Raw genomic sequence first — 23,609 nt, forward strand, 5'->3', positions numbered from 1 at the left:
CTCCCGGCTCTTCTCTTTACCACATTCACGTCCTGCTCACGTCCACCTCCTCCAGAAGGCCCTGGCGCACCCTCTACAGTCCTGCTGGGGGACCAGGATCACCTGGACGCTGCAGCCCAACCCAGGGAGAGCTGCCCTCCATCCTGCCCTCTCACCAGGCCGCCAGCAGCATGTTACGTGCCTAAACCCCGGCTCTCAGCGACGGCAGGACTGTGGCAGCAAGGCGGTGAGGTTGCCAACTGGGCAGCCCACACAGTCCCTTCCGGTGACTCTCTGGCCCTTTGCCTGCTGGGGGAAGATTGCTGAGGCCTGAGGGGATGGTACAGGGGGCAGGGCTGGTCCCCACTCCCCACCAAGCAGCTGGGTGACCTTAAGGAAGTCACTTACCCTCTTCTGGGTCTTAACTTCTCACCTTCCACCCTGTGCTCCCCCAATTGTGCCCAAGGCCCTTGGCAGCCAACCTCTGCATGCACGCACACATGCAAAAACACAGGTTCTCCACCTGGGGTTGGGCTACTGGCCCTGGTTAGGGATGCAGACACACACACTCTCACACACACACACACACACACACACACACACACACACACACTTCCAGGACACACAGGCAAGGCCACTGAGGGGCTCTCCTGGAAGCAGGGCCCCCATGGTATAAATTGCCAAGGAAGTAGCCTGGGAACTGGGCTTGTCCTGAAGCGCCATGAATAAAGAAGCAGGCCCAGCTGGCCTATTCATAAGCAGCATGAAAAATTGATTAGCCCTGTACAGATTAAACATTATTGTTTCAACAGCGAACATAAATCAGCGAGATGTGGAGGCCGAACCTTCCTCCACTGCTGTCCCAGGTAAGAGCCAGTGGGCAGAGGTGACCGGGCAGCAGGAGGAGAGGACAGTGCTTCCAGGAGAAGGAGCAGGAGCGCAGCCCCACTCCCCCTGCTGCTCCCCTCTCACCCACAGCTGTGAGCCTAACCACTGCACACCCCGTTCCTGATGCCCTTCTCAGCCAGCCCCTGACTAGTTCTGGAGGCAACATGGGTCAGGACCAACGGGGCGCTGGAGGCAAGATGGCAGTCCAGTGTGAGATCAGAGGAAGAAGTGTGGCCCTGAAAGGTGGACCGGGTCTCACAGGCCATCAGTGTGGCCTTGAACCTGGCCCCGCTTCTCCCCGTTAGTCACCTCCTAAGGCAGCTGGTGTAATGATAGCATGTTTGTCTCTGGAATTGCACAACATTCCAGCTTAGTTCCTGGTCCCTTCATCACCCTGCTGTGTGATCCTCAAAAAGTTACTCAATGTCTCTGAGTCTGAGTTTCTACATCTGGAAATACTGGGAAAAGGAACACTGAGCTGTTGCAGAATTAAATGAGAGCTTGCGTTTGACCTAAGGCGTGTTTGAGACAGAAGAACAATAAAAATTCAGGTTTTTTAACCTGCTAAGTTCTTCACCTGCCTGCCCAGCCCCCGGTCGGGAATGAGCAAGAAGCCATAAGCTGCCAGGACATGAAATCTTAATGACAAGCGTGGGGAGAGCCACCGAATGCAGGGGTTAGGAGCTTGGCTCCTGAAATCAGCTCTGCTTGTGCTCCTGGCTCTGCCTCAGACTCTCCAAATGACACTAGGCATGTGACTTGACCCCTCTGGCCTCTGTCTGCCTCTCTGTGAAATGGGAATAGAGTGACAGTACTTCCCCCTCATGAGGCAACCATGAAGATGACGTAGAAGATGTCTGCCTGCACAACACGGCCTGCACCCCACGGCCCCTTCTTCCATCCTGCACCACCCAGTATTGTATCTTCATGTCGTCTCAGAAGTCAGCCGCCCCCGGGAGCAGCCATCAGTGATCCAGTTAGAAGCTGGTGGACGGACACCCTGCTTCCTCTTGGCCCATGGGGGAGAGATGCTGAGTGGCACCATTTCCCAGCTACCCAGCAGGATCACACTTCCTTGGTCCACAGTGACGGCTGGTCCAAGACACAGGGTCACCAGCTGCCTCCTCCTCCCTGAGCCACCTCCCCACTTCCCGGTCAGCAGCCCCCGAGTGTCCCACTAAATTCACTTGATCCGTCTTGGAGTCTGCTTCCAGGACAACCCAGGCTCAGACAAGCACCTGCCAGGTGGTGAGCGCTCGGTCACTCCTAGCAATTACGTCCACCTTCAGACAGGCCAGGCCCAAGGCTCCTCCACACCATCCCTTCTCCTCAGGACTTCGCCAACACAGACCACCTGGCTCAGGGGCACATGGAGAGGCCCTCGGAAACCACTCCAACAACCCAGCCCCACGCAGCCTGAGGGACACCCATCCCCTTCCCCTGGGGAGGGACCAGAGGCTATGGGCACCATCCAAGGAAGAGACAAGGAACCTGCAGTCCTCTGGCAGGCCCAGGGGCCCAGTGGCAGCAGCCAAGGCATCTGTCTTCAAGCTTGTGGCCTCCTGACCCACTGCCCAGCCTGGGACACGCAGGCTCTGAGCTGCAGGCAGACAATGAGAGGAGACAACCAGCCTGCCCAGCTCCCGGGGACAGCACCAAGGCTCATCGGCCTGCACCTAGCACAACTGCATCAGGCCCTCGGGTGGTTTGCATCTGGAACATTCCCCCAAAGGCTCCTGTGTTGAGGGCTTGGTGCCCATTGCATCCATCACCAGAGGTGGGCTTTGGGAAGGGACCAGATCTTCAGGCTGGGACCCTGTCAGTGGATTAGTCCATGATGGCTTTATTGGGAGGTGGTGGAACAGAGCCAGGGCCTCGTGGAAGGAAGAATATCACTCCTTTAAGTTGTTTTCTTCAGGTGTTTTATCACAGTGATAGAGAGCTGAGCAATACAGGCCCCTCCCTCCACCCAGTATCAGCCTGTGTGATCACACACACACACACACACACACACACACACACACTGACCTGACTGTACTCAGAAGACCTGGGCCTGTGGTGACTCCCTAAAGCTCACCACCACAAGGCCCAAACCCTATGGCCCACTTTAATACCCCCAAAACCAGCCCTCTCCAGGACCAGGGCCAGCAGCTGTGCAGCAGGAAGGTAGAGATGAGAGTTCAAGTCCTGGTTCTGCTTCTTCTTAGCCAGGACTGTGGACATTACTCAACCTCTCGGGTCCCTGCTGCCTCATATGGAAACCATGCATGGGGGGTGGGGGAACCTGTCACCCAGTACAACATCTGACTTCAGCTGTCAATCACAGTCCCCCTCTGTCATGGTACCAAATGAAGCTGGGGGACAGGGCCAGTCAGCAGTGGCCAGATCTGGAGGGATCCCACTGTGTGAAGACGGCCTGCAGAGACAGGTGGAGAGGAGAGAGGAAGAGTCCAGGAAGAATGCCCCAAAGCCCAGCTCTACCCCCAGCTCAAATTCACGTCGACCCTGAACCTCAGCACGTAAAATAAGGCCTGTGCATTAGATGTGATCACCAAGTTAAGATGTGGTCACAGCGGAGTCAGTGAGCCCCAACCCCCGTGACAAGTGTCCTTATCAAGAAGGTCATGTGGCAAAAGAGGCTGAGATTCAAACGATGCGGCTACAAGCCAAGGCGCTCCAAAGAGTGCCAGCGGTCACCAGAAGTTAGGAAAAGGCCAGGGCAGACCCTCCCCTGGAGCCTTGAGAGGGGGCGTGGCTCCGTCGGCACCCTCACCTCAGACTTCCAGCCTCCAGAACCGTGGGAGAATAAGTGTCTGTTGTTTCAAGGCAGCCACCAGGGAAGAAACAGATGTCACTCTCAGAGCAGCCACTATGGCCTGAGGGGGTCTGAAAGGGGGTGCTGGGATTCACCCACCATGGAGCAGGTTCCTGCCCCCAGAGAACACCCCAGAATCCTACTACCTTGAGGGAGGCATTAGGAAACGTGGTTTCCTCCAAGTCCGTGGGAAACCACAAGTTCCCAGGGGAGAGGGCTAACTTCTTGAGGCCCTTCAAGGCCAGCCTGACTTCCGAATGCTGCCCTCATGGTCCAAGCACTGCTAATACCATTACTCAAATCAGAGCCATGAGTCTATCCCCCACCGGAAACATCGATCGCTCCTCTAGGCATGAGGCCATTCAAAATCCTGTCCCAGCTCTTTTGAAATATATAATAAGTTACTGTTAACTATAGGCACCCGACATGCTAAACACCACTAGGACTTACTCATTCTGACGGTAATTTTGTACCCATTAACCCTCCCACCAATCTCTGCCTCTCACATCCTCCCCACACCTTTCCCAGCCCCTACTCTTCTACGCCCAGCTTCTATGAGATCAGCTTTTTTAGCTTCCACTTGAGTGAGAACACACGGCACTTGCCTTTTTGTGCTTGGCTTATTTCACTTAATACAATGATCTCCATTTCCACCCATGTTGCTGCAAATGACAGAATTTTATTCTTTTTTATTGCCAAATAATATTCCTTTTTGTAGACGTACCACAGTTTCTTGATCCATTCATCCAGTGCCAGGCACTGAGATGGCCTCCATATCTTGGCTACTATGAATGGTGCTACATAAACGGTGAGTGTGCAGATTTCCCTTCCTGGGGATAAATACCCAGTAGTGGGGTTGTTGAATCATATGGTGGTCCTAATTCCAGTTTTTTGAGGACCATCCCTATATTAGCATGGAAAACAGTGTTTGTCAGTACTTGTTCCCTGCTCTCCAAAGCCTTGTCCATATTTGTTATTTTTTTTGTCCTTTCGATGACAGCCATTCTAACTGGGGTCAGCTGACAGCTCACTGTAGTTTTGAGTTGCATTTTCCTGATGATCAGTGATGTTGAATTTTTTCATACACCGACTGGCCATTTGTATGTATTCTTTTGAGAAACGTCTATTCAGATAATTTGCCTATTTCTTAATCAAATTATTTGGGTTTTTGTTGTTTGTTGTTTTTGTTTTGCTGCTGAGTTCCTTAGAGATCCTGGATATCAATCCCTCGTTGGATGAATAGGTCTGCAAATATTTTCTCCCAATCTGCAGGTTGTCTCTTCAATCTGATCATTTTCTTTGCTGTATAGAAGCTTTTTGGTTTGATATGATTTGTCTATTTTTTATCTGTTGCCTTGCTTTTGAGTTCTTATCCAAAAAGAAAATCTTTGTGCAGACCAAGGTCCTGATCCATTTGATGGCTTATATCTTTCCGTCCTCAGCACAACCCTACTAAAGTGAAGGTTCTGTGACCATCCCTGTCTATGGTAGGAAACCAAGGCTCAGAAAGAACACCTAATTCACCCGGGGTGACAACAGCCATGGTTCGCATTTGGGATTTAAGCAAGACACTGACTCCAAAGCCTATTTATTTAATCTGTTTGCTATTCTGCCTCAGAAATAGTCACTTTGCTCCTTCTAGAGCCACACGCTGGCCTTGCTCTCAGCCGGTGGCTGAGAGAACTCCAGGCAGATCCTCACACAGCACTGTACAGAACAACAGGAGACCACCCTGCGGACTGCAGGCCCTTGAATGCCCCTGGGCCTCAGCCAGGAAGTCCTGCCTCAGAGGGAGTGTCTTGGTTCACCTAGCAATCCATTGTTAAGCTCCTCTTGTATGCAGGCCCTGGGCAGTGCCCTGAGGGAACCCAAGATAAGTAGGAGAAGACCTGTCATCACTGAGGTGACCAGATGGCCAAGCTGAGCTAGATGACCACCTTCTAGATCCCAAGAGATTCATGAGAGGTCAGCAAAGGTTTCCAGAGGAGTGAGGCATTCAAGGTACTTCTAGAACTCAATTCAACAACATTTTCTAACACCTATTCCATACCAAGCCCAAGCCAGGCCCCACGGGGATTCAGGATCAGGAAGTCATGAACCATGAGCATCAAATAACTGCTTAAGAGCTACGGCAGGAGAGGGAAGCGTCTGGGGCAACACAAAAGAGCCATTCATCCTGACCCGTGATGCATGAGAAGCATAAGAAGGTCCCGCAGGAAAACATCACCGGAAACTCTACCTCAGTTTCCCATCTATAAAATAAGGCTCATAATAAGTGCTTATGAAAATGAGTTCATAATCATATGCAATCTTGGAAACCGTGGCTGACTCCTGGCTGGCGTTCAGAATGAGGGGGTGTGAGTGTGTATGTGTGTGCACTCGCATGTGTGTGCGTGTCTGTGTGTGCGTGCATGATTAGACCCCGAGGTTAAAGGAAGAGTCCCAAGGAGTAAAAACGGGGAAACGAGGGCAGTGAGAAGCAAGGACAGACCCCAGAGTACATGGATTGAGAGAGGGACCCGTGGGCAGCCAGGCCGCAGCTGGCTGAAGGGCAGGAAAGGCCAAGAGGCCGGGGGAGTTGGCAGCCCCGCTCAGCTCACGGCAGAGATTTATTCCACAGCCAGGAGCCACGGGGCCGACTGAGGAAGACTCCTCTGGAAACCACAGGACAGTCGGTTGAAGGTGGCCCAGAGACTGGAGTAGGAGTCCCCAGAGGGGACCTCACGGGCGGCACAGGGGTGCAGCCTGGGGCCGGGCAATGGCCGCAGGATGGGGCCTGGGCCAGGCATTGGGAGGAAGGCCAGCCAGGCCACTGCGGCCACCCCCTTGCCTCTCCCCGGTGACTAATGGCAGGCCATCCGTCCTGGATGACATCAATGCTTCCCTGCCATCCATCTCCCTCTCTTAAATTACCATTTTATGGACAAAATCTCTCCATATAATTGATAAAAATCTCCTTTTGATGTTCCGCATTATTGGGGGGGAATGTTTTTTATTCTTCATTATGTTTTTAATATAAATGCATTTTTTATTGAGATCTGCTGGGAAGGCAGGCTGAGGACAAGCAGGAGGGGGGAGCTCTCCCTGCCCCCACCACCCTCCCCGTACTCAGCTCTGCGGCCACCAGATCCTTATGTTCCATTCCCAGAACACCCACTCAGTGGCCTTTTGGGGCACAGTCCAGGGAGACAAAGAAGCTAGACATGGGACCAAAGGGCCGTGCTCAGGGCCAGGAGAAGCCAATCTAAGGACAGTGACACCCTCGAGGTGAGCCTCACGGTGGCTCAGGCCAGCGAAGCAGCCTGGGGTGAGGTGCAGGGCCGGCAGACCCAGAGCACCAGGGGGCAGGGACCTCCAGGGCTGGCGCAGGACCTGCACATCCATCCATCTCCCACTCGATAAACAGACTTGTAAGGAAGTAAAAGGACAGGGAGAAGTGGGGACAGCACTGGGCAGAAGACAGCCAAGAAAACGGGAACAGGAAGGAACGGATGGCCGCAGCCCAGGGCGGGGCAGGTACTCCGCCAACCTGGGGCCCACAGGCAGAGTGGATCCCCAGAGCCTGACCACCTGTCCAGCCTTCGCCCACCCCAGGACATGTTCATCCCCGTCCCCTGCAAAACACACACACACACACACACACACACACACACACACACACACACACACCTGGCCCTCCCAGGACACTGCAGGGGAAGCAGTCTGGCTGCCACCTGGCAGGGAGAAGAGCTGGGGAAGGATCCTGAATACAGCACAGCCACCAACGCCAAGGCCCTGGGGACCGTGGCTCCTGTGACTCCTCCCTGGTAGCAGCCAGACCTCTGCCTCCACCACCTCGTCCCTCACATCAGCCCAGCACAAATGTCACAGCCCCTAACCCAGAGGAGATGCCACGCGGGGCCCTGGGAGACTGCAGCCCCCCAAGGTGGTGCAAGTACACAGAAGCCCAGGAGGCTCCCTAGGCAGCCCCTGGGGCGTTTCCAACACTGAGGAAGGGCTGGGCTGGGGGTGGAACACGGGGAACTGGTTAGGAAAAGTATGAGAAAGGAGAGTTCTAGCAAAATACCGTATGGAATGCAGAGAAGCATTCCAAATATCAGAAAACCCAGTTCAAGACCTGATTCTACATTTACAAGCCCCCCAGGACCGAAGCTGCTTGCTCACAGAAAGCACCCAGCGTCATCCAGAAATGCTAACATTTGTTGACCACTTACCTGCGCCAGTGTTATGGTTTGGATACAAGGTGTCCCCCAGAGCTCACATATGAGACAATACGGGAATGTTCAGAGGTGAAATGGTCAGAAGGCACTCAGAACCAGAGACTAACACCACCAGGTCTGTTCTAAGTGTTCCACCTGCATTAATTCTTTTCTTCCCCACAGCAAGCCCACAGGCAGGTCCTATCATTACCCCACTGTAATAACTGGAACCTCATCAGTGGATTAATCCATCTGGTGGATCAATAGTTTGAAAGGGTTATGGTGCTGGGTGGTAACAGTAGGCAGGTAGGGTGTGGCTGGAAGAAACAGGTTACTGGAGCATATCTTTGGGGGTTACATCTTGTGCCTGGTGGCTTATTCTCTCTGCTCCTAGGTTGCCATCAACTGAAAAGCACTCCTTGGCCACAGCCTTCACCACGATGTTCTGCCTCACCTTACACCCAGAGCAACGGAGCTGACCGACCGTGGACTGAATCTCGGAAACCTTGAGCCCAAAATAAACTTTTCCTCCTCTGATTTGTTCTTGTTGGGTATTTTGGTCACAGCGGTGAAAAGCTGACTAATACAGCCAGGTCTGTTCTCAGGGCTCCACCTGCATTCATTCTTTTCTTCCCCACAGCAAGCCCACAGGCAGGTCCTATCATTACCCCATTTTACACATGAGGAAACTGAGGGGCAGAGAGATTAACTGACATGCCCACGGTCACAAAGCTAATAAACCAAAAGGCAGTTTGGCTGCAGCCCCTCTGGTGGGGGTGCCAGACGTCAATGGTGGGGAGTACGTAGCAGAGAAAATGGCTCTCCTCAAGGTCATGAAGGGGCCAAGGTCCTACAGGCCCCTCAGGGGCATGCACCCAGTGACCTAAGGACCCCCAACTAAGCTTCTCCTTCTGGAGGTCATCACCTCCCAACAGTGCCACCCTTGAGACCAAGCCCTTAACACAGGGGTCTTCAAGGGACACTAACCAAATCATAGCATGAGTCAACAGCCTCATGGCTTAGACGTGTGCCTGTGCCATTCAGAGTGGACAGATGTCAGCCTGGGCTCTTTGGACCATGCCCAAGAGTAAAAAGAACTAGAGTCTTACCCACCCGGCAAGGACTCCCCTCTGCAGGAAAGGGCCTGGTCTCTGACACCCCTGGGTGACTCGCAAGCTCAGGCGCCATCTTCTGGCCAAGGCAAGCACTGCACTCCACAACCTCAAGGGCACTCAGCACCAGACGCTATCCCCAACCCAGTCCGGAAGCCAGGTCACTTCTGAGGCAGCAGAAATGAGCCAATCTCCTAGGGAAACAGAAGTGTTGGGGCTCATCCTGTTGCCTGTTCCTGCCCCTCACTTAGCCAAGTGGTCCCAGCTTACTCTCTGTGTAAGGATAGTGCCCTTTGCTTGTCCTCTGCTCTCCACTACTGGTGCCAGCTGATGTCCAGAGGTGTGGACTGATCTGGAACCAAGTATAACTGTGGAGTCCGAGGTCCAGAAGTGCTGGAACCTCCATTTCATCCCTCTCCTTCATGGGGGGAGAGGGGGCACACCTCAGGGTCAGCTCCATCTAACTGGAACAGGAACTGGTCTGAGGACACAAATGACCCTCTGTGAATGAGAAGAGTCCCCAGAGGCACAAAGACTGACAGTCAGTCAGAGGGCACCATCCTTGAGCTTCTATCTAGCCACGCACCCCTGCCTGCAGTCTGAGATTCAGGAGCACTTGAGCAGCATTGTAACTTGGGAACCTTAGGACCTATCCAAGGACGGGACCCAGAGGGATAGCAATGCATGACAGACAACCGGAAACCAGAGCTGGAGCCCAGCTTCCATGGAAGGGCCAGTGGCCAGCATGGCACCTGGGGGTGAGAGCTGCTCTTGGGAAGTGTCGTGGGAGGGGCTGGAGGAGGGGGGAAGTGCGAAGTGAGTGACTTGCCCCCGCCCTCACACCCCCGCCCTCACCTACCCTGCTTCCCACACAGCCCTTTGCCCCTCCCTCCACCCACAGACTAGAAAGTGTGTCACCAGGGAACAAATGCCATCTTCCCAGGAGGGAGTGGGGGAGACTGTGATCGTGCGCCTGTGGGGGCTGTGGTAAGACACCAGAGGTTTCTGAGCTTCCCAAAAACAAGGGACGCCCCCTCAGAACTGTGACCTCGACAGCCTCCCTTTCTCAGAAGGTTCCAGATAAACGGGGGCAAGAGCCACATGGCCACCTGGCTCAGGACTACTTGTCTAGGGAAGGCTGGAAAAGAGGTCCTCCAGATGCAGGAGATGACTTCCAACCCCAAACATCCTCCAGCCAGCAGGTGGGCCCACCATAACCCTGGCACCGGGAACTTTTCATCTCGCTCTGCCCCGGCTGTGGCCCCACCCCTCCCCAGAGGCTTCCAGGGGTTAATCTTCTGCTGCCTTCCCCTCTTTCATGTCCACCCCCACCGTGCCACATGCCAGTGATGATCCACTTCACACTGTTATTACAGTGACTTGTTTAGTTTTAATTTGGGGGTGGATCTCATGCTGTTGGAAGCTGGAGGCCAACAGTCTTCGTGAGAAGCAAAGGTGCTCTCAGACTGGCACCAGACTCTGCCTGGGGACCTCTGCAGCCTAACCCTGATCCTCCTAGCTTGCAGCCTGAGCCCCCTGACCCCAGTTCTAATTCTATTTGCCTTTCATTCGATCTCTCTCCCTTCAGAGAAAATGTTCCTCAGTGCGGAGGAGGTTTCCAAGCTCATCCTAGGCATGGTTCGAGCTGCTACAGAGTCAGCTAATGAGGCCTCCCTCCAGGTCACCATTGAGGAGTGCAGCATCTTGGACTGACACTGAGCAGCTGGTGCCTGCTCCATAATAATAGGTGCCAGCCCCTGATAGTCAGGGCCAGTTCCCTGCAGATCAGTAAAAATGGAACAACTGGTCTTCCTCCAACCTCTGCCCCTATTCTCCACTCTGCCTTGAGTAGCCTGAGGAAGTTGTCATTCATCCATTGACTCATTAAACAAACACTGGTACCTGCTTTAGACTGCATCGCTCTGGTGCTACAGATTCAGGATAAAAGAACCATTAAGGTCTTCATCCCCAAAGATTTTCTGACATCTGATGGAAACACCTAGGTTCAAGTACCCAAGCCTCAGCTGGCATGAGTTAGTTGGGGGGAGGCGAAGTTCTGTGGAGTCTAATGTGACTTGTGTAAGGAAAAGACTTCACAGAAGAGCTGCAGTTTGGCCAGGAAACCAGCTCCTAGCACCTGGCCTGGTGCTAGATGGATGGACAGAGTGCTAATGTCCTGGAATCACTCAACAGATACAGAGAACGGAGTAAAGAGACGTTCCAAACAGAGGACAGACCAAAACACAGGCACCACGGGCTCAGGGTGCACAGAGTGTGACAAGCAGCACAGTGACCAGTGCAGGGGAATAGCCTCAATTACAGCAGGACCCAACACTAGCTGAGCACTGCGGCATGCTGGGTGCTCTACACAGCCCCCCCATTCCTGTCGCTCTAGTCCTCACTGCTACCCGAGAGGGTGCGCGCTACAGTGATCCTCATTTTTACAGATAAGGAGAGTGAGGTGCCAAGAGGGTATAATTTGGGCTAGGTCCACAGCCCTGGCTCCAGAGCACAAACGCCATCCTCCACCGCCCTCTGCCCCACCGAGTTACAGTCATGGAACAGGGAGGAGGCAGAGACTGGATAGGCTGCACCTTGAGAGCCCTGCTAAGCATTTTAAGGGCAACTGGGAAGCATCAAAGGTCACAAACTAATCTCAGGAAAGGCATCTGCTGCTAAAGGCTCAACTTCAAGGTGATTTTGTTCAGAGAACTCTAGAAGACCTAGAATTCTCTAAGAGAATTTCAGATAACAGGTAAGGGCAAAAGGGATTTCAGTAAAGATCTCTGAGGCACCCTCAAATTATAGCTGGACCTGACCCACTGCTCAGCCACCTGCAGATGGCTGCTCATCCCCTCCCTGTCCCCAGAGGTAGTGACCAGAGCAAGTCAGTGAGGGTCCATGCAACTGTGCCCAGTTTGGCACAAAATAACACCCTGTAGTTTATGGCATGAGTGGGAAGGAATGCTCAGGGCAACCAGGGCTGCTGTACAGAGGGACCTTAGCTCCGTTCTCTGTCACTCCAGGGCCCCAAATGAAGATGAGGAGCTGAGATTGGAGAAGGCAGGCTCTAGCACTTATAGGGATGCTCTTCCTACAGTCAGAAATGACTGACAATAGGACAGGCCACCATGGGTGGCACCTAAGACAGGAAGCTTCCTACCATGGGGGGTTAATCAAGCAGAGGCTGAATGAGTGCCTACCAGGGATATTCCAGAGAAACCAAAACATGGAGCTCATGGACAGCTTATGGATGGCACCATATAAGTAGCGTGCCAGAATCACCAACAGTGCCCTTGACCTTACTACCCAAGGCTGTAGCCTTCATTGGCAAAATGGAATTAGTAACAGTACCCATTGTAGGTTTGCCATGAGGATCAAATGAGATGAGGCATGGACACAGCACCGTTGTGGGAATGCCATAAACCCTCAGATGTTGATAGAAATTATTAGGCTGGACCGTGACTCATTAGGTTGCATCCAAGACAATACGTATATTTCATACTTCAACTAACTTTTTTTTACTGAGGTTCCTTCCAACCTCTCTGATCTCAGCATGAAAGTGTCTATGACATTTGATTTTGCATTAGTGGTGGGACCCCAGTGCCCTGGGCCCAGGCGGCAAGAACTGTGCCAAGACCTTTTCAAAAGCATACTGTCCTGGAGCCAGCCCTCCTGGCAGGGGTGAGTACCTCCTTGCCCAGGTCCTCCCGGATGACCTGGCGGACCTCCTGCATGCTGCTCTGCGGGGCCTGGCTGTGCAGCACCTTCAGCGTGCTGGTGTACTCCTCGGGCAGCAGGTAGTCCAGAGCCCCCAGGTGCTGGCCCACCTTGATGAAGGTGCCCCGGTTGGCACAGCAGAGATCACAGAGACGCCTGGCAGAGCGGAGGTGCACCTGCAGGGAGACAGACGCCGGGGACAGAGAGGCATGAGTGCAGGCTGTTCTAAACATCATTCCCCTCCCCTGCCCACTGTGCCTGAACACCTTCCCTCAGTCCCAGTGCCTAAGGTGCGGCCCGTGCACACACCTTCAAGGTCCTCCTTCAGCCTCCTGGTACCCACAGAGTCCATTCCAATCTCATACTAGGGCCCGCCTTTGCACATGGCCTTAAGCTGCCAATCTGCTCTCCATCAAAACTGGCCTGGTCTGAGTCACACTCCCTAGAAATCAGTGTTCAAGGCTTTCTGGGGCTTTTCTGTTTGGCTTTGGGGAGGCGAGATGCTGAGATGGAACCCAGGGCCTCAGACATGCTAGGTGAGCTCTCCTCCACTGAACCATATCCTTGTTCAAGGCTAGTCTACTAATGGCTCACTCTAGGGTGTGCCAAGTTCATGTATTTGCCACCTAGCCCTCAGACACACTAATAATACTTCATGTTTGTTTGGGTCTCTACAGTGGATGGTCAAATACATCCTATCTCTTAAGACAGCTTTGGAAGGCAGTGTTGGTATCTTTTAAGATGAGAAACTCAATTGCCTTATTTATAAAATGAGAATAAATGTCAAAGGAAAGACTATAACACACTCCAAATCTGGAGCTTGTTTAATGTAGCGAACTTTGGCAGGGACTCCTCTTTCCTGGGGGAATGACAGTGTTGGGGGCATGAGGCATATGACATAGGCTGTAGGACACACTGTCCAGGATGCAGGGCCCTAGCTTACATCCTGATTCTCATCTACCCCAGGCTGTGCATCCCAGTCATCACTCCAGACCAGCTGAGGGTTTGGGAACCATGAGGGTCCTGCATTGCAGAATCACAGCCTCTGGGCAGGATGGGGCCCTGGGTTCACACAGAAGACAAGGGATCCCAGCATCCCAGGGGGACCCGGTACCCTGCTTGCACCAACAAAGTCAAGAGAGCATCAACATCGAGCATGAACTTACACTCTCAGAAGGCACTAAAACCAGACTTAAATAACAACTGATAACAAAGATGGAGAAAATGTTCAAAAGTCCTATGTAATTAGTTGCCAAGTGAACCACACAGGAAACGACTACTTTAGAAACTGAGAACACTAAGCCCTGAGTACCCTCATCCCTGTCAGCAGGGACACCCAGCCCACCCACCCCACAGCAGACTCCAGGCTTCAGCAGCCGTCCTTAGGCCCTCAGGGGCAGGTCTACTTCTAGCTCTGCTGGACACCTCTGCATCCTGCTCCAACCCATTATCGGCCAACCCTGAGTACACACAGCTTGGTCCCTCTGGGCACAGCCCTCCAGCCCTGATAAGGACACGCAGTTCAAGCTGCACCAGGGAGAGTCCCTTTTTCTTGGCAGAAGGAAGAGAGGAAATTAACTCTAATTGAGAGAATAAGAGCATGAGCATCCCTAGAAGAGCCGAAGGGTCGAGGGACACTGTCTTAAGAACTGGAGACTGGGGACAAACCCAGTGTCGGACGGCAGAAGGTCATGTGGAGCTGGGTAGAGTCGGGGCCATGGCAGGCCAAAGCCACACTCAAGCTGTAGTAGTAAGGAGATGACAAAGGCCATGGTCAACCCGCAGCCAGCCATCACCAGGCAGCTAGTACAAAGGTTCAGGCCTCAGTGGACAACTTTCTGCAGCTGAAATAGTTGGCCTCTGACTTTAACCCAGCAGAGGAGAAAATGCACAACCAATGGCAGAACAGGAAGAGCCAGAAAGGCGGGCACACCTCTCCATCCAGAGCCACCAGAGCCAGGTCCTCCAGCCGCTTCCCAGCAACACTGCCCAGCGTGCCACTCACCCCCAGAGGCACACTAAACCCCATAGCTAGCTGTTCTGGGGGTCAGCTGGGCAGTTAGCACACCCAAAGGGAACAGAGGCTAGGAAGGGGGTGAGGTCACATCCAGCTCTCCTCCCCTCCCAGGAAAGACATCCACTGCCACACACTCAGGGAGACTTACTGCAGGTCCAGACCCTGCCCTCAGCTCTCTGGGGACACCCAGAGGGCCACTCACACAACAGAGAACACCACAAAGCAGCAGGTATTAGAGAGAGTTCAGGACAAGCTGGGAAATCACAGATGAAAGAAACAAAGGGGCTATGAGCAGACACTCAGGTTCACGGGAAGGGGTGACATGGGGCGAGGCAGGTGCTGGTTATGGACAGATGCTTCTTGACTTCGGATGGGGTCTGATCAACCAATGAGAAGTCAAAGATGCATTTGATGCCCCTGACTATGGAACATCACAGCTTAGCCACAGGGCATCATAGAGCAGGGTGGTGACCCTGAGATCTCCTAGCTGACGGGGTGATGCAGCTCACTGCCACCACCAGAATCCAGAGGGAGTATCATGACATCACCTCTAGTCCAGGGAGGTCAAAATTCCAAGTATGGTTTCCACTGAAGACATATCGCTTTTGTATGATCATCGAGTCAGAGAATCATTGACTCCCAAGCACGGGTCCTGCCTGTCCTGCCTCTTGGCTCTGAATCTACTCTTCTTTGCTGAGATACTGAAGCTGAACCCTGGGTCATTTTTCCTTTGTCAGATGACTTGATGATATCAGCCTGTGTCATTCAGGGATCCTGGGGACACTGTGAGACCATAGCAGGCACAGAGGTCCCCTTACTGGTTCCAGTGTGCTACTCCAGCAGAGACAGGCATCCAGCAGGGACAGCGCCCACTCCAGGGCCTCAGATTCGCTGCAGCCCACTCCTCCACTACCCATGGTCCACTTCCATGGAATTCAGGCCCACCCCCCATTGAGTGTCCTGGCCACCCCTACAGATGAGCTCAGCCCACCCCCTCCCATAAATCTCTCTGCCACCCAGTGGGCTACTGCCATGGGCCCACTCTGGCTCAGGCCTGCACCACAGCCCACCGCTAGCGTCCCAGAGCAGCCCTGCCTGCTCCATGGGCCAGCTCCCAGCCTCAAGGGTGGAAGGAGCTCTGCTGAGCCCTTGGTTCATATAGGCTCACAGTCCCCTGGCCCCAGAAGGAGCAGCTTTGGGTGCCTGCCACGTCTGCACCGGCAGAGTCTCCTTCTACCCCTTGCAGGACTTGACCACCTTTTACTAGTTAATAATTCTTTATATTCAATTTTTCCTATTCAAATTATGGTATGGCTGGGCCCTGGCTGATACAGAGTTGGCCTCTGAAAGTGAATTGAATAGATGAAGTTGAAAAGGGAAAACACTTCAGCTAGAACAACAGATGCAAAGGCACAATTATGCATGTGTGTGTTGCTGTGTGGGTGCGTGTGCAGAGGGTACTGCCCGTGTGTTGTGTGCATGTTGCTACATGTGCATGATTGTATGTTGCTCTGTGAGGGGGTGGGGGGCGGATAACCCTGCTCCACTGTTTTCTTTAGGCTGGACTCACATCTACATTTGTCCCTGGCTCTGACAGCCCTCGGACAGCACAGGACTCACCCTGCCCAGTCTGCCCAAAAGCAAGCTGAATCGGGGCTCTACTGCCTGTCATCTGTGACATGAGCCAGTGCTAGGTGGGGTGCCTCTTGGCACAAAGTGATGATCACCTTTAAGACCATGCAGGGAGCCCTTCCTGGTCACCCAAGCCCAAGAAGGTGGTCCACCTCTGGCTCATCAGTTACCTGGCACATCAGCTCTTGGGCCAAGTGTGTCTGCTGTATACACTGCATGCTCAGGGTTAGCTGTGCAGGTGCCATTAACAGACAGGGGACAGTGGTTCAAATGTTCACAAAACCATCATCCATGAAACTGAGTTAGCACTACTACAAATTACACCCCACATTCCCATCAAAGTTACCTCTGACCTGCTTCTAACACACACACACACACACACACACACACACACACACACACGGAACTGAGGAACATTGCCACTCACCAAAAACTGAAAATATTATTTTAAGGCCAAAAGATCCCAATGCTGAATAACATAGCAGAAACTCTGCTCTCCAGGGTGCCTTTCCTGCTCCAGTTCCCACTGTTCTTCAGGATCAGAAGCCAGGCCCATGCAGATGTTCAGGAAGGTACTGACTTAGTGCAGACTCCCTTTCTCAGTGTTCACGGGCAGCTGGGAGTATACACAGGAATCTCACATTTCTCTCTTTCCAGGATCCTATCCCCAACCATGCCCGTGTGCTTGAGGGAAAGAACAAAGCATCCAGAATCTCCTGAACTGGGCACCCCACTCAAATCTAGTCCTCACCACACACACCCTTGACCACACACAAGGCATAAGTACCATGAGGGACAGGCAGATAAATGAGAGTTGGTTTCTAACGCACTATCCAACAGAACTTGTTGCAGTGACGGAGAGGTTCTACATCTCTACTGTCCAGTACAGTTGCCCCAGCTACATGGCTTCCCGGCCTACAGTAAACACTCAGACATAAGGGGTGGTGGTGGCTTTTGTTTTTAAATCTTTCCACTATCTCTGTAACAAAGATCTTAGGATGTGTCTTTAAAGATGAAGAAACAATGTCAAAGTTCAGTGACAGCCCCCAAATCCCACATGATGAAGCTACAGTATTCTGGTTTGGATATGGGGGGTCCTCCGAAAGCTTCTGTTAATACAGGAATGGTCAGAGGTCAATGATTGGATATTGAGAGCCGTGACCTAATCGGTCCATCCTGCTCTGAACAGGCTGGCTGGGTGGTAACTCTAGGATGAGGGGCATGGCTGAAGCAGGTGGGTCACTGGGACAGTGTCCTGGAAGGGTGTTCTTCCCTGCAGCCCCTCCCACCCTCTCCTCGGCTTCCTGAACACCATGAACTGAACAGCTTTCCTCCACTGAGCCCTTCCCCCATGTTGCACTGCCTCATCCTGGGGTCAGGGCAATTGGGTAGGCTGTCTATGGACTGAGACCTCTGAAACTGTGAGCCCCAAATAAACTTTTCCTCCTCCAAGTTGTTCTTGTCAGGTATTTTGGTCACAGCAACACAAAGCTAACTAAAACACACGCTATGCCCAAACTTTGATCTGTCCGAGATGGGGCCCTGTGTACCAGGTACCATGTGCCAGGGAACAAGCATTCATGAAATTTCTCTTGTACCAGGCATTGTTGGGAGCTGAGAAGAAATACAGCCCTGGTCTTCACAGGACAGGAGTTGACAATGAGACTGACACACCCCCATAAAACCAAAATTACAAGAGCAGGCAGCAAAAGGCAGCTGCCCATCACTCCCAATGTGTGATATACGTTGGATGGTCACCAGGCTAGGCACGGGGAGGCCGTGGCACCAAAACAAGTGCACACCATTTGAAAGGCCAATGTAAGCTGCAGGTGGTCTTAAGTCAAAGGAGGAGGAATCATATAATGGTTAAAAGCATTGGCTCTGGAATCAGAAAAACTTGGATTCAAATCCTATTTTGATAGTTACTTGTCAAAGTTACTTGTCAAAGTTAATGAACTCTGGAACCTTGGCTTCCTCATGAGGAAGAGAAGGAAAATAATTATGCTTTTCATCATGATGGTTCATTGAAGTAATGCATAAAAAAACCCAGTGCACGTGCAGGGCCCAGCAAATAGTCAGTGCTTAATAAATGAATGGAAAGAGAAAAGGGAAGGGATCAAGCTTCCCAGAAAAATGAAATTTAAAAACAAAAAAACCCTCCAGGCCCATCCACTCTCTGTGCCTCACTTGATTGGGTATAACAAGTCGGGACCACAATCTAATAAACAGAAACAACAGCTAATTTTATGGACTGTCATCTCAATTGCAAAAGAAACGCAAATAACAACAGAGCATTAATTTAAACATACAGACTTGAGGTTCTCGTCCACAAAGATCTTTCTACTTTGTCTGCCACCCTGACACCAGCCACCCATTTGTTCCCTGGATTCCAGGGCTGCCTCTACCCAGCATCTGGGTGTGTCATGGCAGCACACCCTCACTGACAGCCCCCACACCCATCCTGTCACAATATCCCAGAAACCACCGGCAAGTCCCCCTGCCCGGGCTCCAACCTCCTTTCCACTCCAAGCTCAATAACTGGCTTTATGATTATCTCATTACCAATAACCTTGCTGCAGTGAATTTTATCTGCCTCATATTAATTAAAGCATTGTCCTCACCAGCTTGGTTTGTGGTTTGAGAGGGGGACAATGAATAACTAATAAGATTAACTCAGTGCTGATTAGTTATTGATTTGGCCAGATACAGCCACAGCCTAAGGAAGAAAACTCTTTCCTCATGTCTGAATTCCTGTGAGCAGGGGTCCCAGCCCCCAAATTTGGCAGAAAGGTACCAACGTCAGACTGGATCCACGGGGCTCCTCGTCAGACTGGGCAATATCTCCAGTCGGCCTCAGGGGGGTTGGGAGACAGAAAATAGACACACACACATACACACACACACACACCACATGTGTGTCCCTCACCAATGGGAAGGAAAAGGGAAATGGTGAAAGGAAACAAATCCCAAACAGACCTTTAATGAATTCTTTTAGTCAAATACTCAAGTCTCAAAGGACTGGAATATTAACGGCAGCATCTCTGGGCTGCGAATCTATTCCTTTTTCTTCTTGATTTTTATGTACTTTCCAAATTTCTTATAACTAATGTATGTTGATAATGAGGAAGGATTTTTTTTTAATCCATCCCTTCTTTGGCATCTTCTAGGAATGGAAAAGTCCTGCTCGGCAGTTGGTTGGTTGGTTGGTTGGGGGGGGGGGGTTTGTACAAGACTCTGCCACGCCGACTGAGAGGGGTCCAGCAGCACCGCCCTTCTCTGGGAGGACACCAGGGTCCCTGAGTGTGTTCCATCCTGAGAAGAGGAATCATGACTCCTCCCCCATCCCCCAGGATCTTTGATGGCGGTTACTCCTTGCTCTCAGTTGTCCCTTAGGCATTGTTATGGTTTAGATGTAAGGTGTCCTCCACAGGCTCCTGTGGATGCAGGAGTATTCAGAGGTGACATGATGGGATGAGAGCTGTGACCTAATCAGTCCATCCTAATTTGAATGGACAGATCCGTGGTAACTGTAGGCAGGTGGGGTGTGGCTAGAAGAAGTGGGTCACTGGGGATATGCCCTCAAAGGGTTCATCCACCCCAAGGGCCTTCCCCTGCCTCTGCTTCCTGACCCCCTCCTCCCCCACCCCACCCTGCCTGGAGCTGGGCAGCTTCCATGCCCTGGGCCCTTCCCCCTCACCTTGGGCCCAGAGCAGTGGAGTTGGCCATCTGTGGATGGAGACCTCTGAACCCACAAGCCCCACATCAACTTCTCCAAATGGTTCTTGTCGGGTACTTTGGTCATAGTGACAAAGAACTATCTAAAAGAGACAACCAAGTAAAATTCATCGTGTCTTAGAGCAAAGAAACAAGGTACCATTTATAAAAGTTTTGAGGAGTTTGGCCCCAGGTTAACGCCCACTCGGACTGCACGGGACTGTTCTGTGGTTAAGAACTCGGGGACCCAGAGTGGCTCAGTCTACATTCCACTTCACCACTTAGGAGCTGCTGACCTTGGGCAACTTATGGAGCCTGCTCTCCCCCATAATCTAAAAAAGGAAGATAACAACAGTACCTACCTCATGGGGTTGCTGGGAAGATTAAGCAGGGTAAGGTAATGCAGGCACTCCACATGGCCAGAGCAGGCATTTCCCCTACCACTAGGGAGAATCTGACACAGGCAGCGCCATTTTGAAACACATCCTCCTTCTCAGAACTGTCACCCCATGGTCACTCTGATTCAGCCTGACCTAGACCCCAGACCATACTCCATCATTACACCAGAAAGGAAATTCTTATCTGGGACTGAAACCCTGAGAAATACCTTGTTTGACATGGAACAGTGACCACCACAGAATGATGGTGACCACCACAAGGACTCTTCCCTGACAAGCCCCTAGCAACAGCCTAACCGCAAAAATCCCCCCACTCCGTCACTCCCTGTTAACTTCCCTCAGTGGAAGACAGGTTCCAACCTCTGCCGGGAGCCCCTGCATAGGTTTGTCCCAAAGAAACCTATTTTACTGTTAAGCTCCTATCTCTTTATTTCTTTTGTTCAGTTCTTTCCTTACATCTACACTAATTGTAAGGGAACCTAGAAATTGTTTTTCACCGGGTACAGTAAGATGTACAAACATGGAGACGATTGTCATGAAGGAACAAGATTTTGGTCACAAATGCCTAGAAGCAGAAGCATGGCAGGCCTTATGGGAAAAGCACCGGGGTCAGTCGGGGGCAGAGGGAGCCTCCTGCTGTGGGTTCTGTGGGCAGGAATGGGTGAGGCAGGACGAGTGGTGTAAGACTGGTTAGTGTGCATCATTTCCACATGCTCTGGGGCACAGGAGCTCTCCCTACTTGGCTGGTTCCTGGCCTGGGGCAATTAGGGCTGGGGATCGGATCGGGGCCAGAGAGCAGGAGAGTACAGTAGAGAAGGTAGCTGGGGAATGGGGCTTTGGGTGGGTTGGTTTGCACATGAAAGGCACACCTCCAGGAAAGCTGACCTTATCTCTAGGAATTAGTTAACCCTGGGAGGGGAGGGCCTCTCATCATAAATCTTGATGTCATCCTTGACTTCTCTCCCAAAATGAGGACTCCTATTACCTTCCCATCTGGAACTATGTGGAAACTGGACAAGAAACATAAACCAATACTTTCCAAGGCACTGGACATCAGGCAAGGAAGAGCAGTACTCCTAAGAGATGGGGGAGAAACACAGTGCACCCTACGGTGGCCCCAGTGGCTGCTCAGCTTCCGCCCATGATGCTGGGAGGAAGCCAGGCTCCCTGAGCTGAGGAGATGGAGCCAAGCCATGGAAGAGCTCACGGGTCAGAAGATCTGCAGAGATCTTTGCAGATCTTTGCAGGTACGCAGCTGAGCACCTGCAAAATCTGCCTGAGTCCGGGGAAAGAACAACCCAAAAAGATTCAGGTTAACAGCATCCCCCACTCACACAGGGACTGCTTCCACCAGCCACACTGGAAAAGCCACATAATGCATGGGGCACTTGTTATCATAGCCAGGAAGGCCTTGCTCAGTAGTGGGAAGTATCCTAAAAACTGTTCCATTCCCATTTAACAAATAGCAAAAGGAAGACTTGGAATTAAAAAAAAAAAAAAAAAAAACTATCTCCAAGTAACTTAACTGTGTCCCAGAACAAACCTCAAGAATATGTCTAAGAGGGCTGGGGTTGTGGCTCAGTGTACAGCGCTTGCCTAGCATGTGTGAGGCCCTGGGTTCAATCCTCAGCACCACATAAAGATAAATAATAAAATAATGGTATTGCATCCATCTACAACTAAAAAATAAATATTTTTTTAAAAAAGAATATGTATAAGAATACAAAAGTATCTAACACCCCAAAAGATAAAAGCATAATATCTGGTATCTAATTAAGAATTTATCAGATATGCAGGGAAATATGACACATAATGAAAAGAAAAAAAAAGGAATCAAAATCAACCCAGATGTGAAACTGATATTAAAATTGGCAGAAAATAACATTAAAGCAGGTATTAATAGCTGTGTTTTGTATGTTTAAGAATTAAATAGAGATGTGGATGATGAGAGAGCAAGCAAGAGCTCCCAATGAAACTTCTGGATATGAAAAGTTTAATGTGTCTGATTTAAAAAAAAAAAAAATACACAGGTATGATTAATGGCAAACCAGACATTGCAGAAAAAAAAAAAGGTTAGTAAACTTGAATACCTAGCAATAGAAACTATTCAAAATGAAACACACAGGGTAAAATAATTTTTAATGAAAAGAACACTGTGAGCTGTGGGACAAATTCCAGCAACCTAGTACACTTGTAGCTGGAGTCCCCAAAGACGGGAGAGGAAGGAGAAAACAACATGTAAAGAAGCACTGGCTGAAATGTTTTCAAAGTTGATTTTTTAAAAATCTATAAATCAATGGATCCAAGAATCTTAACAAGCCCCAAGCATCAAAACCACAAAGGAACAGTTTTAGTTAGTTTTTTTTTTCATCACTGTGACCAAAATACATGATAAGAACAAGTTAGAGGAGAAAAAAACCATATTTGGGGTCATGGTTTCAGAAGTTCAGTCCGTGACTGGCTGACTCCATGGCTCTGGGCCCAAGGTGAGGTAGCATGTCATAGGGGGAGGGTCAGGGGGAGAGGAGTTGCTCTCCTTAGAGCAGCCAGAAAACAGAGAGAGCAAGGGAGAAGGGCCTGCAGGAAAGCAGCAGCCTTCCAAGGCTCAGCCCAGAGACCCACCTTCTCTAGCAGCACCCCAACTGCCCACAGATACCCCCCAGTCAGTTCATTCAAATTAGGATGAACTGATTAGGTTATGGCTCTCATAATCCAATCATTTCATCTCTGAATATTCCTGCATTAACAGGAGCCTGGGGGAAGGGGTGAAACTCCTCCTATCCTAATCACAACAGGAACCTACGTAAATAACTTGTTCAAAACCAGTCATAAAGAAAAATCTTAAAAGCATCCAGAGAAAAAAGAGGAACAAAGTTAAGAAGGACAGTAGATTTTTTCACTGGAAACAATACAAGTGTAAGTAAGCAGATCAACACCTGTGAAAGCACGGAAAGAAAACCCTAGCCAGGTGTGGTGGCTCACACCTGTAATCCAGTGGGTCAGGAGGCTGAGGCAGGAGGATCTCACGTTCAAAGCCAGCCTTACAACTCAATGAGACCTGTCTCCAAAATAAATATATATATATATATCAAAAGTGCTGGGGATGGGGCTCAGTGGTTAACTTCCCCTGGGTGG

General features: G+C 51.2%; 1 protein-coding gene across 2 annotated transcripts in view; it reads right to left on the minus strand.

Annotated features, from left to right (window-relative positions):
• Adck1 (aarF domain containing kinase 1) overlaps positions 1 to 23,609 on the minus strand; it is a 120,162-nt gene that overhangs the window by 51,043 nt on the left and 45,510 nt on the right. For both annotated transcript variants that reach the window (XM_026401301.2, XM_077799619.1), the window contains exon 4: positions 12,686 to 12,889. In XM_026401301.2, coding sequence (XP_026257086.1) covers positions 12,686 to 12,889 — 204 coding nt within the window. The remainder of the gene's footprint in view (positions 1 to 12,685; positions 12,890 to 23,609) is intronic.

Source organism: Urocitellus parryii, chromosome 6, assembly GCF_045843805.1.
Source record: "Urocitellus parryii isolate mUroPar1 chromosome 6, mUroPar1.hap1, whole genome shotgun sequence".
Classification (NCBI taxonomy): Eukaryota; Metazoa; Chordata; class Mammalia; order Rodentia; family Sciuridae; genus Urocitellus; species Urocitellus parryii.